The 19,540-nt window shown below is 44.0% G+C and overlaps 1 protein-coding gene across 11 annotated transcripts in view; it reads left to right on the top strand.

The window, feature by feature from the left end:
* Positions 1-19,540, top strand: part of FNBP1 (formin binding protein 1) — an 83,223-nt gene that overhangs the window by 27,161 nt on the left and 36,522 nt on the right. For all 11 annotated transcript variants that reach the window (XM_070758649.1, XM_070758648.1, XM_070758641.1 and 8 more), the window contains exons 2-6: positions 5,505-5,620; positions 7,363-7,419; positions 8,478-8,625; positions 13,232-13,294; positions 14,547-14,651. In XM_070758649.1, coding sequence (XP_070614750.1) covers positions 5,505-5,620; positions 7,363-7,419; positions 8,478-8,625; positions 13,232-13,294; positions 14,547-14,651 — 489 coding nt within the window. The remainder of the gene's footprint in view (positions 1-5,504; positions 5,621-7,362; positions 7,420-8,477; positions 8,626-13,231; positions 13,295-14,546; positions 14,652-19,540) is intronic.

The raw sequence follows: 19,540 nt of genomic DNA, 5'->3' as shown, positions 1-19,540 counted from the left end.
GTTTGTGTCCAGGAGGCGAGGGGTCAGTCAATATTTTCACCGCCCTCTTTTTGACTCATGCAGTCTGCAGGTCCACAATGGAAGGCAGGTTGGCAGCCATGGTTTTTTTTCTGCAGTTCTGATTATTAAAGAAACGAGGCCCAAGTTGCTTGGTAGCTGTCTTTCTTTCTTTCTTTCTTTCTTTCTTTCTTTCTTTCTTTCTTTCTTTCTTACCCACTCACTCACTCATTGATTGATTGATTGATTGATTCATTCATTCATTCATTCATTAGATTTGTATGCCGCCCCTCTCCGTAGGTCTTGCTTAGCGGTTAGAATTTGGGGGAGGGGGTTCAGTGTGGGCCTACTTTGCAATGGGCGTCCCACCGTAGACGCCCCTGTGCCAAGAGAAGCCCTTCTGATTCGCAACTCAGGCGAGGATGCTGGTTGGGTTTGCAGCTTGCACATTTCCTCGAAGATGCTCGCAAAAGATGCTTTGTCTTTTCAGACAGACGGGGAATTTGTAGCGGGGGGGGGAAAGGAGGAGGAGAGGGTCCCCAGCTTGGAGTCACCTTCTGTTTCTTCCTGCCCTCCACGTTGCCACCCTGCAGCTCAGAGCAAACGGCAGGCTGGCACAGTTCCTTCGACAAAAGCCCTGATTGGCGCAGCGGGGCCGGGGCTTCCTCGAATCAAACCACGGTTAGAAACGGGAACATCCAAGCCAGTGATGCTCCATTGGCGGAGAAGACCCCCCCCTCCCCAACCCTCTTCTACGATTGCTGGCTCTGTTGCTATGGCAGCCGCCGAAAGCTGCCCCACTCGGTGGTCTTTTTAACTCGGGGGTCCCTGCAATTTGCTGGAAGGAGCTAAACCAGACCCGAAACAGCTGCTGGGTGGATTTCGTGGACTTAAATTCCAAATCGTTGGGGGCCACTGCTTATTTCACCTTCCTCCAATCGTCCTTCACGGTGGAGAATGCCCTGGTTTGTCGAAGAGCCTGGTTTTGGCTTCGGCACTGCTTTAATCCTTCGCGTTTAAGGCTTAGTCGGTTGCGTGGACGCACCTGTTTGTGGCTCATTGGAGAAACCAGGGTTGACAATGGCAAGTATGCTTACGGGGTGGGAGGGAACCTCCAATGGGGTGGTTGTTTGGGACTTTGGGGGAGGGAGGGGTGTGGGGGGGGGGTTGGAAAGGGGGCGTGGGGGAGAATGGTTTCGTTCGGTTCAGACCCCAGTGGTTTATGCCAAAGTTGTAAACGTTGCTGTCCAGGAGTGGCAACCTTGCAGCTTCACTTCAGCCGCTGGTGCTTGAAGTGGTCTGGGTGTAGTGGGACCATAGAATGGTATAGTTGGAAGGGAACCTAAAGGGTCATCTATCCAGACAATGTGCAGAGGAATGGGTTTTGTGAAAGGGGGCTCCTTAATCTCTACCCTCAAAATGGCAAAGGTGGAAAGCCCATCAAAAAGGAAGGAAGGAAGGAAGGAAGGAGGAAAAAGAAAAGAAGGGAGGAAGGAAGGAGGGAGGGAGGAAAAAGGAAGGAAGGAGGGAGGAAAAAGAAAGGAAGGAAGGAGGGAGGGAGGAAAAAGAAAGGAAGGAAGGAGGAAAAAGAAAAGGAAGGAAGGAAGAAAGGAAGGGGAAATAGAAACATGACAGAAAGGAAGAAAGGAAAGAGATAAAAGTAACAGAAAGAGAAAGATCAGGGAGAGGGAGTCTCCGAGTCTTCGGAGAGGGGCGCCATTCAAATCAAAATAATAATAATAATAATAATGATGATGATGATGATGATGATGATGATGATGGGCAAAGGAAGAAAGGAATAACAAAAAGAAGAGAAGGAAGGAAGGAGAAATAGAAACATGACGGAAAGGAAAGGGATAAAAGTAAGAGAAATAGAAAGATCAGGGAAGGAAGGAATAGGAAAAGAAGGGAAGAAGGAGAAAGGAAGATGAGCAAAGGAAGAAAGGAATAAGAAAAAGAAGAGAAGGAAGAACAAAAGAGAAAAACGAGAGAAGGAAGAAAGGAAAAGGATAAAAGTAAGAGAAATAGAAAGATCAGGGAAGGAAGGAATAAGAAAGAAAGGGAAGAAGAGAAGGAAGAAAGGAGAAATAGAAAAATGAGAGAAGGAAGGAGAAATAGAAAAGTGAGGGTGGGAGGGAGGGAGGTTGCTGGTTGTGGTCGTAAGTGAAGAATCAGCTGTATTGTGATTTTATTAAATCAGCAAAATTTGCCCATGTTGAAGGAGACAGATAATGAGCTTTATAAAGACAACACGTGCAATTTTTTTAATTTAAAGAATCTTTAAATTAAAGAAGCAGACTTTCCTATGGGGAAGCTATTATTCTACCAAATTCCTCTTATTCTCCTAGATTTTCTGTTTTTCTTACACCTCCTTCCTTAAACTGAAACTTAGTCACCAAAAGGAACAAACAGTCAGATTAACTTTAAAGTTGTAGCTGCTCCCAGTTCCACGGAAGAAAGTTTCTTTTTAAAATCCGAAAGTTTTGTTTCCAGGGTTGTATGTTTGTAAACAGAGAAGGAACTAGCTTTATTTCTTCTTCCGGTCTCATTGTGCTGAGTTTTACCTCTTGTTTTCCTTGAAACGGATTCATTAGGCTTGAAGTTAGTTTTGTATTATAACTAAACAACACTTATAATTTGATGCACTTATAGTGCATTTGAAACACACTGAAAGAAGAACAATAACTAAACCGAATTCAAACTGGCGTGTCAGAAATTTTCTGACTCCTTTTATATTTTTTAAAGGATACCTAGGCTTCCTTATTTAGGAATTAAAATCAATTTTAATTAACTTCATTTGGTTGGTGCAATTAACATGCACAGAACAAATGAATTTAATTAAAAAAAATCTCTTGAGTTCTTCAAGGTAGAGAGTGTCTTTAGCAAATCTTAATCTAAAATTTAGGTCATGCAAGTAAAGATCACCCATAAAACCTCTTTCTTGGGAACAAATGAAATAATAATAATAATAATAATAATAATAATAATAATAATAATAATAATAATAATAATAATAATATGAAGAAGAAAAGAAGAAGAAGAAGAGAAGAAGACGAAGAAGAAGAAAGGAAGAAAAAGAAGAAGAAGAAGAAGAAAGGAAGAAGGAGGAGGAGGAGGAGGAAGAAGAAGAAGAAAGGAAGAAAAAGAAGAAGACGAAGAAGAAGAAGAAGAAGAAAGGAAGAAGAAGAAGGAGGAGGAGGAGGAGGAGGAGGAGGAGGAAGAAGAAGAAGATTACTTGTATTTCTGAATGTTAATTGCACCAAACAAATGAAGTTGATTAAATTGTAATAGGATGACTCTGGCAAAAGAAAGCAAAGGCATTATTACCAATACTTATAGGCACTTTGAGTCACCTAGCTACGGTGGACTCGAACTCATGATCTCCTGGTGATTGGCCCAAAGTCACCTGGCCATTTTTCATGTCTAAGGTGGGACTAGAACTCCAAGTCTCCTGGTTTCTAAGCTGGTGCCTTATCCACTAGAACCAATATTTAAGTACTGAATATTCATGGTTTTCTGCTTAACTGACATAATTATCTAACATGGTGTTAGGAGCCAATTAGTATTAGGTAAAGCAGATTTTGTCTGCAAATTCGCATAGCTATTTTTCTTGGCATTTGAGCGACAATAGGTTTTTTCCTCCAGAGTTGCCGGTTTCTTGACAATATTGGGCTGATTACTGGGGAAAAAATTGGTGAGCCCAAAAAGTTATCTCTCTCAGCTGCTGCTACAGTCATACCTGTACCTAAGAACGCTTATACTTACAAACTTTTCCAGATAAGAACCGGGTGTTCAATATTTTTTTGCCTCTTCTTAAGAGCCATTTTCCACTTACAAACCCGAGCCTCCAAAACTGTAACTGGAAAAAGCAGGGAGAAGCCTCTGTTGGGCCTCTCTAGGAATCTCCTGGGAGGAAACAGGGCCGGAAAAGGTGGGGAGAAGCCTCTGTTGGGCCTCTCTAGGAATCTCCTGGGAGGAAACAGGGCCGGAAAAGGTGGGGAGAAGCCTCTGTTGGGCCTCTCTAGGAATCTCCTGGGAGGAAACAGGGCCGGAAAAGGTGGGGAGAAGCCTCTGTTGGGCCTCTCTAGGAATCTCCTGGGAGGAAACAGGGCTGGAAAAGGTGGGGAGAAGCCTCTGTTGGGCCTCTCTAGGAATCTCCTGGAAGGAAACTGGGCCGGAAAAGGTGGGGAGAAGCCTCTGTTGGGCCTCTCTAGGAATCTCCTGGGAGGAAACAGGGCTGGAAAAGGTGGGGAGAAGCCTCTGTTGGGCCACTCTAGGAATCTCCTGGAAGGAAACTGGGCCGGAAAAGGTGGGGAGAAGCCTCTGTTGGGCCTCTCTAGGAATCTCCTGGGAGGAAACTGGGCCGGAAAAGGTGGGGAGAAGCCTCTCTTGGGCCTCTCTAGGAATCTCCTGGGAGGAAACAGGGCCGGAAAAGGTGGGGAGAAGCCTCTGTTGGGCCTCTCTAGGAATCTCCTGGAAGGAAACTGGGCCAGAAAAGGTGGGGAGAAGCCTCTGTTGGGCCTCTCTAGGAATCTCCTGGGAGGAAACTGGGCCGGAAAAGGTGGGGAGAAGCCTCTGTTGGGCCTCTCTAGGAATCTCCTGGGAGGAAACTGGGCCGGAAAAGGTGGGGAGGAGCCTCTGTTGGGCCTCTCTAGGAATCTCCTGGGAATAAACAGGGCCAGAAAAGATGGAGAAAAGCCTCCACAGGGCCTCTCTAGGAATCCCCTGGGAGGAAACAGGGCCAGAAAAGGCGGGGAGAAGCCTCTGTGGGGTGTCTCTAGGAATATCCTGGGAGGAAACGGGGCCAGAAAAGATGGGGAGAAGCCTCCGTGGGGCCTCTCTAGGAATCCCCTGGGAGGAAACAGGGCCAGAAAAGGCGGGGAGAAGCCTCTGTGGGGTGTCTCTAGGAATATCCTGGGAGGAAACGGGGCCAGAAAAGATGGGGAGAAGCCTCCGTGGGGCCTCTCTAGGAATCCCCTGGGAGGAAACAGGGCTGGAAAAGGCAGAGAGAAGCCTCCGTGGGGCCTCTCTAGGAATCTCCTGGGAGGAAACTGGGCTTCCACCCTCCCTGTGGTTTCCCCAATCGCACACATTGTTTGCTTTTACATTGATTCCTATGGGGAAAATGGATTCTTCTTACAAACTTCTCTACTTAAGAACCTGGTCATGGAATGAATTAAGTTCATAGGTAGAGGGACCACTGTATTGTTCCCCTTTTCGCACATTGCAAAGCTAAAACCGAACCACAGAGGTTTCTTCTACCAAATCCTGCATTTGCTAAATTGTTAAAGTCTGATAACTTTATAAGAAGATGACTACTTTTTTTTAAAAAAAAAGTTTCTCTGAACAGATGAACAGTGCAACGAATCTTCCTCCAAGCTTGATCCCACTGACCAACTAAATATTTCTGCCTCTCTCTCTTTTCCCCCCTCTCCTTAACCCAGGGGGTTGGACTAAAAGACCTCCAGAGTCCCTTCCAACTCTTGTCACTCTGTCTTCCTTTGCAGGATCAATTTGACACTCTCGAAAAACACACCCAGTGGGGGATTGACATCCTAGAAAAATACATCAAATTCGTCAAAGACCGGACGGAGATTGAGATCAATTATGCAAAGCAGCTTAGGTGAGTCCCAAATGTGTAATTCTTGTAGGACGACCGCGTTTCCTCAAAAATAAGACCCTGACCAATGAAGGGTTCCTACAGGTAAGGTCAGGTACGCAGAACCGGTAGAAAAATTTTGAACTTTTTCATTTTTTTCCCTTCTGGGCTCTGGGTATGTTTTTCCTATCGCAGTAAATGAGGTTGAATGTGTATAATTTTAGAAGAGTTGTTCATGTGTGTGTGTGTACATACAGTTTATACAGTAGATAATGTATATTTTTGTGTGCCTGTGTGTAATATGTACTTACACCTATGGCATATATATATATATACATAGAATTAAATAGTATATTTTGCATGTTCAGCAATAGTAAATAGAGAGGGAAATTGTCTCTCTTTGAGATGAGGCCAGGCACCCTAACTCAAACCCTTGACGTGAGTGACATCAAGTTGGCCACCTTTAAGCCAGTCACATGACCTTTAAGCCACACCCTGTCACATGATCACTAAGCCACGCCCACAAAATAAGCCACACCCACCCATTTTTGCAGCCCTTCATTGACCCTAACTTATATCTTCTGAACCCCGAAATAAGCACTTGGCTTTATTTTGGGGGGGAGCTCTTATTATTTTGGGGTGCATAGAGCAAGACGTGGCTCCTCTTGCCATCTTACCTGATTTCCCTAATCTTAATGGAAGAAAATGGTATTTTTCTGGGATGGCTTATTTTGGGGGAAATACGATACCTGCATTGCCAAGTATTCTGAACTACAGTATATTTGATGGCAGGGATTTATGGATTTAGAGCTTCCTAAACTGGGCAAAACTTGCTTTATTTTATTTTATTTTATTTTATTGTTACTAATTTCTGAGTTTCATATTTAGGGTTTACTAGACAAAACCTACTTTTTGCCTAGATATTTTTGCCCTCAACATCCTGCAAATTCAAAGACCCTTCTGCTGGTTGACTGTTTTCTATCAGAAATCTTGTTTATTTATCTGCCCTTCGACTTATCTTGTCTCCTACAAGTCATGTTTGATTATAAGTCCTGAATAGGAAGAGAAGAGAAAAACCTTTCTTCATTTAGCTTCGTAATTTGTTTTATGGATTTTAATCCCCAACTTTGACCCATTCCATTTTCAGCGTAGTTTATGGCTGATACAGAAATAAAATTACCTTCAGGCTTGGGAGTCTGATTGAAGCCCTTGCCCTGTAAAATGTTTCATCCTTACGACACGCTAACGATCTCATTGGAGAAGCAAATTCACCCAAGTTCCAAATTTAGCAAGCTGCACCCTTGCATATAAATCCATTTCTCTTTATTTTGGGAACAAAATGAAGTTTTCCCTTGAAAAAAGTACAAGAAGGCATTTCCGAGAGGCTGGGTGAAGAAATTAATCTTGGTTTTCAGCCGCTTGTACTTCCCTTGATTCAAGGTCTTTAATTTAATTTATTAAAGTTATAGGCCTCCCAACTTCTTATGGACTCTAGGCCTTTGCTTGAGCCCAGAATTACAGTCGTAGGACGTGCTATTATTTTTTTTTTAGAAGATTGCAATTGCTTATTTTGTGTTTGCAAAATGCTTTTTGCAAACACGGTGAGAATATTCTTATCTTAAATGGCCACAAACCAACCCAGCCAATAAACAAATGATCTTCCATTTAAAGAAGAAAAAGAAAAAGTTTGCTAAGCTATTTATTGGCAATTTATTTATTTATGTATTTATTTCCCTTTTCTCTCTTTCCGGTTTTAATTTTTTTAGGAACCTCGCAAAAAAATACCAGCCCAAAAAGAACTCCAAAGAAGAGGATGAATACACGTAGGTTTTCGTCAACTGAAATATTAAGACTTTCTTATTATTATTATTATTATTATTATTATTATTATTATTATTAATTAGATTTGTATGCCGCCCCTCTCCGAAGGCTTGGGGCGGCTCATGATTTTGCTGAAGGAGGGAAACGTTTGGGGAATCTCTGGGTTTAACAGATGCCTGCATTAAACAGGCATCAAGGGGGTTGGACTAGAAGACCTCTTGAGGTCCTTCCCAGCTTTGTGATTCCTTTTGTTCTACGTGCTGTCTACGAAGGCAGAATGAGAGTCCAACCTATTGAAAAGTACAGTGGTGACTCTACCTACGAACTTAATTCATTCCGTGACCAGGTTCCTAAATAGAGAAGTTTTGTAAGAAGAAGCAATTTTTCCCGTAGGAATCAATGTAAAAGCAAATAATGCGTGCGATTGGGGAAACCACAGGGAGGGTGGAGGCCCTGTTTCCTCCCAAGAGATTCCTAGAGAGGCCCCACGGAGGCTTCACCCCGCCTTTTCTGGCCCTGTTTCCTCCTAGGAGATTCCTAGAGAGGCCCCACGGAGGCTTCACCCTGCCTTTTCTGGCCCTGTTTCCTCCCAGGAGATTCCTAGAAAGGCCCCACGGAGGCTTCACCCCGCCTTTTCTGGCCCTGTTTCCTCCTAGGAGATTCCTAGAGAGGCCCCACGGAGGCTTCTCCCCACCTTTTCTGGCCCTGTTTCCTCCCAGGAGATTCCTAGAGAGGCCCCATGGAGGCTTCTCCCTGCCTTTTCCGGCCCTGTTTCCTCCCAGGAGATTCCTAGAGAGGCTCCACAGAGGCTTCTCCCCGCCTTTTCCAGCTCTGTTTCCTCCCAGGAGATTCCTAGAGAAGCCCCACGGAGGCTTCTCCCCACCTTTTCCGGTTACAGTTTCGGAGGCTGGGGTTCTTAAGTGGAAAATGGTTCTTGGGAAGAGGCAAAAAAATCTTGATCATCCAGTTCTTATCTAGAAAAGTTTGTAAGTAGAGGCGTTCTTAGGTAGAGGTACCCCTTAAAAAGTGTTTCTGAATCTCAATATTTTTTTTCTTTTAGGTATTCATCTTGTCAAGCTTTCCTGGCAACTTTGAACGAAATGAACGATTACGCCGGTCAACACGAGGTCATTTCAGAAAACATGACTTCCCAAATCACCACCGAGTTAGCCCGTTACGTGCAAGAACTCAAGCAGGAGAGAAAATCGGTAAGGACGTTTTTCTCTCTCAAGCTTTCTGATTTCTCTGCCACGGATTGAATGAACTGAGGACGGTGGAAACCCCGGGCAGCCGATGCAAAGCTGAAAAATTAATGTAAGAAATGTAACTCTGGGAATCTTCTTAACCATCACATTTCAATGTTGAAAATTTTGCTTGATGAGAAGTTGAAACGGAAAGGGAAGGCGGGATGGAGGGAAAGATGAAGAAAGAGAGAGTGTGAAGGAGGGAGGGGAGAAAGGAGGGAAGGAAAAAAGGAGGGAGGGAGGGAAGGAAGATGGTTAGGGATGGATGGATGGAGAAGAGAGGAAGGAAGGAAGGAAGGAAGGAAGGAAGGAAGGAAGGAAGGAAGGAAGGAAAGCAGTCAGGGCTGCATGGAATGAAGTAAGGAAAGGGAGATGGGAGGAAGGAAGGAAGCCAGTTAGCGATGGATGGATGGATGGATGGAAGGGAGAGAGGGAGGAAGGAAGGAAGGAAGGAAGGAGAGAAAAATGGATGGATGGATGGATGCAAGAAAGGAAGGGAGGGAAGGAAGGAAGGAGTGGGCAGAAGGAAGGACTTATGGAGTAGTAACTTGACATACAAGCATGCAGGCCTCCTCATGGCTGTACCGTCGTTTTATTTCTTGACAAGACCATCCAAACATCTCCTGAGCCAGCAAATGAAGAAAAGCAGGTGGTTCCTCTCGGGACTTTTAATTCCCAGTCGGGTGTTTTTACAACCATCAGCGTCCTATTGTTTCCTTGGCACAAAGTATAAATAACGCATGGGTTGCTTGCTGTAGCCCCGCCGAGGGCTCAGCCTCAGGGCTACGATTGTCGGGGTGATTTGCTCCGAAAGATGCAGAGGAAAGAAATGCAGTGTGTTCAAGATTGGCAAGGAGCGGAGAAGGCTGGCGTTTGCAAACAGGCAATTAACTCTGGCTGGAAAAGAGAACGCTGAGGTCTGGGTGATGATCGGAATTGATACCTCCTCGGGCGGCACCAGATTCCTTACGCAGGGCAGAAAAAACCCAACACACACACACACACACACACACACACAGAGAGAGAGAGAGAGAGAGAATAAAAAACCCAAGTTTGATTGTTTTGGGGTTTTCAGCTTTGCTATGACAGACAGACAGACAGAAAGACATAGAGATTAGATAGATAGATAGATAGATAGATAGATAGATAGATAGATAGATAGATAGATAGATGATAAAGAAGAAGATAGATGATAGATGATGGATAGATGAGAGAGAGAGAGGATAAAGAAGAAGATGGATGGATAGATAGAGAAAGAGAGAGAGAGAGATTAGATAGATAGATAGATGATAAAGAAGAAGATAGATGATAGATGATGGATAGATGAGAGAGAGGATAAAGAAGAAGATGGATGGATAGATAGATAGATAGAGAGAGAGAGAGATTAGATAGATAGATAGATAGATAGATAGATAGATAGATAGATAGATAGATAGATTAGAGAGAGCGAGAGAGAGAGATAATTGTCCTAAAAATGCAAGTTCCGAGTGTATTTATAAATGAAGAGGCAACACCCAGTGCCATCTCTGGAAGGTTTAAAATTTATTTAAAAGTTTTAATGCAATGAGCAAAGTGAGCAGCATTATATAAAATCAACTGTCTTCAATGGGGATTTTAACACTGACGACGGAGCAAAGCACAAAACCCCCAAAACAATCAAACTTGGGTTTTTCATTATCTCTCTCTTTCTCTCTCTCTCTGTGTTTCTCTCTCTTGTTTTGGAGCTCTCCAAAAATGCAGCCGTCTTGAGTTTGCACAGACATGTTGTGGGTGGACAATTTTCATACTGCCCCAGGGCTGGGTAATTTTTGTTGAAAAAAATTATTTAAAAAAAAAATCCCAGCCCCAAATTAGCTGGAGATCCCTGACATTTCAGCCACGGAGGTCAAGATGTTGACGTAGATGACAGCAGAAAGGAATCAGCCTGTCTGGGTGCTAACAAAAGGCATTGAAAAAGAGAAGGAGACGAAAAGAGGGAGCTGAGATTTTTAGCATCTTCAGTGGTTCCCTCTGTCTGTGCCTCCTTCCCCCCCCCCCCCCCGGCATCGCTATGGCTGGTCCTCGGTTTACAACCAGTCGAACGTGCCGAGTAACAACAGACTTTTAAAAAAGAGATTTATTTGTTTGTTTGTTTGTTTATTTATTGGATTTGTATGCCGCCCCTCTCCATAGACTCAGGGCGGATAACAACAGTAGTACAAAACAGCATGTAAATCCAATACTAAAACAGTTTAAAAAAAACCTTATTTGTAAAAACCAAACATCCATCCATTCAAACGTATCATACATGAATTGTAAAGGCCTAGAGGGAAAGAATATCTCAGTTTCCTCATGCCTGATGGCAGAGGTGGGTTTTAAGGAGCTTACGAAAGGCGAGGAGGGTGGGGACAATTCTAATCTCCGGGGGGAGCTGGTTCCAGAAGGCCGGGGCCGCCACAGAGAAGGCTCTTCCCCTGGGGCCCGCTAAATGACATTGTTTAGTCAACGGGACCCGGAGAAGGCCCACTCTGTGGGACCTAACCGGTCGCTGGGATTCGTGCGGCAGAAGGCGGTCTCGTAGATACCCTGGTCCGGTGCCATGAAGGGCTTTATAGGTGATGACCAACACTTTGAATTGTGACCAGAAATTGATCGGCAACCAATGCAGACTGCGGAGTGTTGGTGTAACATGGGCATTTTTGGGAAAGCCCATGATTGCTCTCGCAGCTGCATTCTGCACTTTTTGTGACTCAGTTGAGCTGGTGGTTGCAAATTTAATGGCAGTCCTCAGCTGGTGGCCACAATTTCCACTGCTTAGCAAGGTGGTCATTAAATGAGACGCCCGTTTTGCCACTTTTAAGTGAATCACACGGTCATTATAGCTCAAGGCATAACAAGCAAACAAGAGGGAGATTGTGATCCCGCTGTATAGAGCGCTGGTGAGACCACATTTGGAATAATACTGTGTCCAGTTCTGGAGACCTCACCTACAAAAAGATATTGACAAAACTGAACGGGTCCAAAGACGGGCTACAAGAATGGTGGAAGGTCTTAAGCATAAAACATATCAGGAAAGACTTAGTGAACTCAATCTGTAGAGTCTGGAGGACAGAAGGAAAAGGGGGGACATGATCGAAACATTTAAATATATTAAAGGGTTAAATAAGGTCCAGGAGGGAAGTGTTTTTAATAGGAAAGTGAACACAAGAACAAGGGGACACAATCTGAATTGACTTGGGGGAAAGATCAGAAGCAACCTGAGAAAATATGATTTGACTGAAAGAGTAGTAGATGCTTGGAACAAACGTCCAGCAGATATGGTTGGTCAATCCACAGGAACTGAATGTAAACATGCCTGGGATAAACATCCATCCATCTTAAGATAAAATGCAGGAAATAGAATAAGGGCAGACTAGATGGACAAGGAGGTCTTTTTCTGCCATCAGTCTTCTATGTTTTTATATTGCCACACAGAAGAAGGAGTCAAGCTATTCTCCAAAGCCCCTGAGGGTAGAACAAGAAGGAACGGGTGGAAACTAAACAAGGAAAGAAGCAACTTAGAACTAAGGAGAAATTTCCTGACAGTCAGAATGTTTCTCTGTATTGAGTTGCTGTGAAAAATCAGCAACCACCACAAGTCTCTCTCCTTTGTGTAGCCCAGTGTTTCTCAACCTTCTGGGAGTTGAAGTCTACACATCTTCAAACTGCCAAGGTTGAGAAACACTGGTGTAGCCCTTTGCCCGGTGGATCTTTGCGGTTAAGTTGTAGTCCCATCCCCAGCATCTCCTGATGGTTTGTGAGGAGCACCTGATGGTTTGGGAGAAGGACGGTCTCCTCCGATGGCCCTGAGTATTTCTGCCCAACCTTCAACCAAAGGATGTTCCTCCTCTGGCCAGGTGCCCAGCAGATCCATTAAGGGTTGTTCTCCTGTCTGGGTGGCTCTCCGGTTCTCCTCCTTCTGTGGCGTGAAGGACGTGACGCTCAAAATAGAACGGGACAACGATGTGGTTGACTGAAGGGAGACATTAACGGACAGGGGAGGTCTTTCACTCCCATGGTCAGATTCAATGGGGGAAATCTAGGTCCAGGCCTTCAAAGTAATAATAATTAAAAAACCAAGAGTTGGACTTGGAAGGGACCATGGAGGTCTTCTAATCCAACCCCCTGCTTAGGCAGGAAACCCTACACTACTTCAGACAGATGGTTATCCAACATCTTCTCAAAAACTTCCAGTGTTGGAGCATTCACAACTTCTGGAGGCAACTTCTGTTCCACTGATTAATCGTTCCGACTGTCGGGAAATTTCTCCTAAGTTCTAAGTTGCTTCTCTCCTTGTTTAGTTTCCACCCACTGCTTCTTGTTCTACCCTCAGGTAAGACAGGTCAAAGAGACCTATCACCGCAGGGATCCAAGATGACTAAGTTGCCTTTTTTGGGTAACTTTCGGGTAACTTGTCACTGGTGGTGAAACGAATATTTGTAAGTTGGGGGGCGACCCCCTATCATAAAAACGGCAATACATTTGCCTCTTTAAACCCAAGTCTGCCTGTGTTTTTTTTTTTAAATAAGATCTTGTGAATTCTTCCTTCCAGCATTTTCACGACGGACGGAAAGCTCAGCAACACATAGAGAGCTGTTGGAAACAGCTGGAATCGGTAAGCACATGCGTGACTCCGTTCTATGTTAGGTTTGACAGTCCTAGGTTGTTTGTCAAAGTCTTACCTGTTAACTTAAAGGATGTTGGCTTGTTCCACGCACCACTGGGTAAACCTGCCTGGGATAAACATAGATCCATCCTAAGATAAAATGCAGGAAATAGTATAAGGGCAGACTAGATGGACCAGGAGGTCTTTTTCTGCCATCCATCTTCTATGTATCTATGAATGAAGAAGGAAGGAAAGAAAGAAAGAGGGGTAGTGATTTCTGACAGTCTCAAAATGGGTGAGCAGTGTGGTCGGGCAGTAGGGAAAGCAAGTAGGATGCTTGGCTGCATAGCTAGAGGTATAACAAGCAGGAAGAGGGAGATTGTGATCCCCTTATATAGAGCGCTAGTGAGACCACATTTGGAATAATACTGTGCCCAGTTCTGGAGACCTCACCTACAAAAAGATATTGACAAAATTGAACGGGTCCAAAGACGGGCTACAAGAATGGTGGAAGGTCTTAAGCATAAAACATATCAGGAAAGACTTAGTGAACTATAGTCTGGAGGACAGAAGGGAAAGGGGGGACATGATCGAAACATTTAAATATGTTAAAGGGTTAAATAAGGTTCAGGAGGGAAGTGTTTTTAATAGGAAAGTGAACACAAGAACAAGGGGATACAATCTGAAGTTAGTTGGGGGAAAGATCAAAAGCAATGTGAGAAAATATTATTTCACTGAAAGAGTGGTAGATCCTTGGAACAAACTTCCAGCAGACGTGGTTGGTAAATCCATAGTAACTGAATTTAAACATGCCTGGGGTAAACATATATCCATTGTAAGATGAAATACAGGAAATAATATAAGGGCAGACTAGATGGACCATGAGGTCTTTTTCTGCCGTCAGTCTTCTATGTTTCTAAGAGAAGGAAGGAAGGATGAGAAAGAAGGGACGGAGGGAGGGAGGGAGGGAGGAAGAATCCACAGGAACTGAATTTAAACCTGCCTGGGATAAACATAGATCCATCCTAAGATAAAATGCAGGAAATAGTATCAGGGCAGACTAGATGGACCAGGGGGGCTTTTCCTGCCTTCAATCTTCTATGTTTCTATGTTTCTCAGCAGCTCTCTCTCTCTCTCTCTTTTAACATCAAAATAAAATGCCCAAACACGCAACTAACTTTGAAGAACTATCTAGCCATGCCAGGCTCTTTACGCGTAGCTCCACAGGCCTTGCTAAGTCTCTGCCTTCTTTTCTCATCAGAGTAAGCGACGGTTCGAACGGGATTGCAAAGAGGCCGATCGAGCGCAGCAGTACTTCGAGAAAATGGACGCAGACATTAACGTCACCAAGGCAGACGTGGAAAAGGTAAGAAGTGTGTGTGTGAGAGAGACAGAGAGAAAGAAACATGCACGAAAAGAGAGAAGCTGGTTTTGCTTCAGTCAGAAGGGGCCTTGGAGGTCATCCAGTCCAACCCCCGTGCTTGAGTAAGGGGATTGTCTACAGGGCCATTCCAGACGAATGGGTGTGTCCAGTCTCTTCCTGAAAACCTCTTCGGTTGACATCTGCACCTCTGTAACTGTCTGGTTCTGTTCTGCAACCCAGCAAGACCGACACAGACTTCAGAGGAGAATCAGAACGGCAGAAAAAACAATGGCTGCCAATCTGCCTTCCATTGTGGACCTGTTCAGGACTGAGTCAAAAAGAGGGCAGTGAAAATGTTTACTGACCCCTCGCATCCTGGACATAAATTGTTTCAACTCCTACCCTCCAAACATCGCTACCAAGCCATGCACACCAAGACAACTAGACACAAGTACAGTTTTCCCCCGAATGCCATCACTCTGCTAAACAAATAATTCCCTCAACACTGTCAAACTACTTACTAAGTCTGCACTTCTATTATTAGTCTTCCCATCGTTCCCATCACCCATCTCCTCCACTTAGGACTGTACGGCTGTAACTTGTTGCTTGTATCTTTAAGATTTTTATTAATATTGACAGTTTCCTGATTGCTTATTTGACCCCAATGACAATCATTAAGTGTTGGACCTCATGATTCTTGACAAATGTATTTTTTCTTTTATGTACACTGAGAGCATCTGCACCAAAGACAAATTCCAATCATACTTGGCCAATAAAAGAATTCTGTTCTGTTCTATTCTATTCTACTCTACTCTATTCTTTATTCTGTTCTGCTCTGCTTATTCTATTCTATTCTATTCTTCTACTCGAGTCTAACCTTCTATTCTATTCTACTCTGCTCTTCTTATTCTATTGTGTTCTACTCTACTTTATTCTTCTATTCTATTCTATTCTGCTCTACTCTATTCTTTATTCTATTCTACTGTACTCTACTCTACTCTATTCTTCTACTCTAGTCTTCTCTTCTCTCCTATTCTGCTCTGCTCTGCTTATTCTATTCTACTCCATTCTGGCTTCGACCCTTTTGCAACTCACAATTCCTGCTCGTCTTTAACTTAACAGTTACAATTGGGAGTAGAGTTTCTGCTGCTGATTGTCAGCTTGAGAGGATCAGTGCGGCCGTTAAGCGAATCCCACGGTTGTTGAGCAAATTCGTCTAACACCCCCCCTCCCCCTCCCCAATTGACGTTGCCTGTCAGAAGCCTAAGGGTGCGGACATCTCTTGCCTGGGCAGGCGTCCAGTTGGGGATTTCTGGACGTCCGAGGCCACGCCATCCGTGCCTGGTGTGCACATGACGCATGGCTGGCCCGAGAGAGTGGTGCGCGCGCGTGCCTGTGTGTCTTTTGTGAAGTGTGTTAAGTCCCTTCTTTTGTGTGGCTGGGGACATGTGATAGGAAGCTTACATAATTGTGGTGCAGAACAACAGATTGTTTATTTGCAAGGCTGCTTCTGCTTCTGCTGTTGCTTTGGGTGACCTCTCTCTTCTCTTTCTCTCTCACACTCCCTCCCTTCTCTTCTTTCTCTCTCCTCTTTCTCTTTCTCTGCCTCTCCTCTCTTCCATTCTCTCTCTTTCTCTTTTCCATTCTTCTTTCCCTCTCTCTTCTCTCTCGCCCTCTCCTCTGTCTCTCTATTCTCTTCCACACTCTTTCTCTCCTCCCCCTTCTTTCTCTCTTTCTCTCTCTTCTCTCGCTCATCTCTCTTTTTCTCTCTCTCTCTGTCTCTTCTCCTTCTTTTTGTCTCTCTTCCTTCTCTTCTCTCCCTTTTTTCCATCTCTTCCCTCCTTCTTTCTTTCTCTCCTCCTTCTCTCTCTTCTCTCCCTTTTTCTCCCTGTTTCTTTTTCTTTGTCTCTCTTCCCCCTCTTCTCTCTTTTTCTCTCTCCTCCCTCTGTCTGCCTCTTCCTCTCTTTCTCTTTCTCTCTCCTCTCACCTCTCTCTTTTCCTCTGTTTCTTCTTTTTCTCTCTCTTCTTTTTTTTCTCTCTCTCTCCTCTTTCTCTATTCTCTTCTCTTTCTCTTCTCCCTTCTTTCTCTCTCTCTCCTCTTTCTCTCTCTTCTCTCCTCATCTCTGTCTTCTCTTTCTCTGTCTCTCTTCCCCCTCTTCTCTTTCTTTTTCTGTCTCTTTCCTTCTTTATTTTTCTTTCTCCCTCTCTTTCTCTTCTGTCTCATCTCTTTTTTCCTCTCTCTCTGTTTATTCTATTTTTCTTCCTCTCTCTCTTCTTTCCTTCATCTCTCTTTTTCTCTGTCTTCTCTTTTACTTTCTCTCTTTTTCTCTCTCCTTTCTCTCTTTCCTCCTAATTTTTTCCCTCTCTTTCTCTTCTCTCTCATCTCTCTTTCTCTCTGTGTGTGTTTCTTCTCTTTTTCTTTCTCTCCCCACCTTTTCTCTCTCTTTTACTCTCTCCTTTCTTTCTTTCTCTCTCTCCCTTCCTTCTTTCTCCCTCCCCCCCCTCTCTCTCGCTTAGCACTAACTCGGCCTTTCTAGGATGATGCAATCGAGTTGTTTTCTACCTTCTGTTAGCATCCACTGATTTTCTCACTTTTGTTCGGCTTGACTGCCTCCTTCCTGTGGCTAGGAGATTTCCCAACCTCTGGAGGCAGCTGTCTTGGTTTCGGGCTGAGTTGTAGAAAGCTAAAATAAGTTGCAAAAGCTTAAGATACGTTGCTGGTCAGGACAGGGCTAGTTAGCTTGGCTGGGTTTGATTGGTTGATCTTGTTTTCAGCAATTGGGTCTCGCTGTCGCTTTCCGTTGATAACCAAACTGATTTTTAAGCAAGTCGCAGCCAATTTTGGTAGGGGAGGTTTGCCTATTTGCCGATGACTCTAAAGTGTGCAATAGGGTTGACATTCCTGGAGGCGTCTGTAATATGGCAAATGATTTAGCTTTACTAGATAAGTTGTCAAAGCAATGGAAACTTCAGTTTAAAGTTTCCAAATGTAAAATGATGCACTTGGGCAAAAGGAATCCTCAATCTGAGTATTGTATTGACAGTTCTGTGTTAGCAAAAACTTCAGAAGAGAAGGATTTAGGGATAGTGATTTCTGACAGCCTCAAAATGGGTGAGCAGTGTGGTCGGGCGGTAGGAAAAGCAAGTAGGATGCTTGGCTGCATAGCTAGAGGTATAACAAGCAGGAAGAGGGAGATTGTGATCTCGCTGTATAGAGCACTGGTGAGTCCCCATTTGGAATAATACGGTGTCCAGTTCTGGAGACCTCACCTACAAAAAAGATATGGATTAAATTGAACGGGTCCAAAGGCGGGCTACAAAAATGGTGGGAGGTCTTAAGCATAAAACCGATCAGGAAAGACTTCATGATCTCCATCTGTATAGTCTGGAGGACAGAAGGGAAAGGGGGGACATGATCGAAACATTTAAACATGTTAAAGGGTTCAATAAGGTTCAGGGGGGAAGTATTTTTAATAGGAAAGTGAACATAAGAACAAGGGGCCACAATCTGTTAGCTGGGGGAAAGATCAGAAGCAACGGGAGAAAATATTATTTGACTGAAAGAGTAGTAGATGCTTGGAACAAACTTCCAGCAGACATGGTTGGTCAATCCAAAGGAACTGAATTTAAACATGCCTGGGACAAACATAGATCCATCCTAAGATAAAATGCAGGAAATAGTATAAGGGCAGACTAGATGGACCAGGAAGTCTTTTTCTACCGTCCATCTTCTAGGTTTCTATGTAACGGTCATTAAGTGGTGAAAAATGGTCACAAGTCAGCTTTCTTTTCAGCGCCGTTGCAAATTTGGTCACTAAACGAATTGTCAAAAGTCGAGGGCTCCCTCTAGGAAAGGCTCTGAAGACTTTGTGCCTTTCGTGGTCGGTTTAATTTTAAAACACAACCCATCCTTTCAAGTTCGCCTCTCTGAATTTTTTGCCTTTTCCCAAACCTGGGCAGGAAGGACAAACATTGTTGGCTGTGCGGGGGGAAAAAAATTTGTGATGGGCTTGAAAAGTGATCTGACGCTCTTCCGTTCTTTTACCATTTTGGGGAAACTCGTTCAGGGCAGGGTTGACCTTCCCTCCCCCTTTGGCTGTCTCTCCTTTTCCTTTTTCAGAACGGTTGCAGGACTTGGGTGGGTCTAATTGAAACGTAAATTCCCTTTTGCAATCTTCGGACAGGCAAAATGCAGAAGGACATCAGATCCACTTATTAACCAGCCTTTTCCTTATTTAATGGCCACAGTGATCCCACTACTACCGTGGCGAGAAAAAATCTTAAAACGGGGACGAACTCAAATAATAATAATAATTATTATTATTATTATTATTATTATTATTATTATTATTATTTATTGGATTTGTATGCCGCCCCTCTCCGCAGACTCGGGGCAGCTAACAACAATAATAAACACAACATGTACAATCCAATAGTATAAAACAACTAAAAACCCTTATTATAAAACCAAACATACACACAAACATACTATGCATAACTTGTAATGGCCTAGGGGGAAGAGCTATCTCAACTCCCCCATGCCGGGCGGTATAAATGAGTCTTGAGTCGTTTAGGAAAGACAGAGAGGGTGGGGGCCGTTCTAAACTCCGGGGGGAGTTGGTTCCAGAGGGCTGGGGCCGCCACAGAGAAGGCTCTTCCCCTGGGGCCCGCCAAACGACATTTTTTAGTCGACGGGACCCGGAGAAGGCCAACTCTGTGGGACCTTATCGGTCGCTGGGATTCGTGCGGTAGCAGGTGGTTCCGGAGGTAATCTGGTCCATTGCCATGTAGGGCAATGTCTCTCTTGGATGGTAGCAAGGATTGTAATTTGCACAATATAAGAAAAATGGGGGAGATTGTGATCCCGCTGTATAGAGCGCTGGTGAGACCCC

Source organism: Erythrolamprus reginae, chromosome 8, assembly GCF_031021105.1.
Source record: "Erythrolamprus reginae isolate rEryReg1 chromosome 8, rEryReg1.hap1, whole genome shotgun sequence".
Classification (NCBI taxonomy): domain Eukaryota; kingdom Metazoa; phylum Chordata; class Lepidosauria; order Squamata; family Dipsadidae; genus Erythrolamprus; species Erythrolamprus reginae.
The sequence above is the reverse complement of the archived record's forward strand: the minus strand, read 5'-3'. Positions and strand labels throughout refer to the sequence as shown.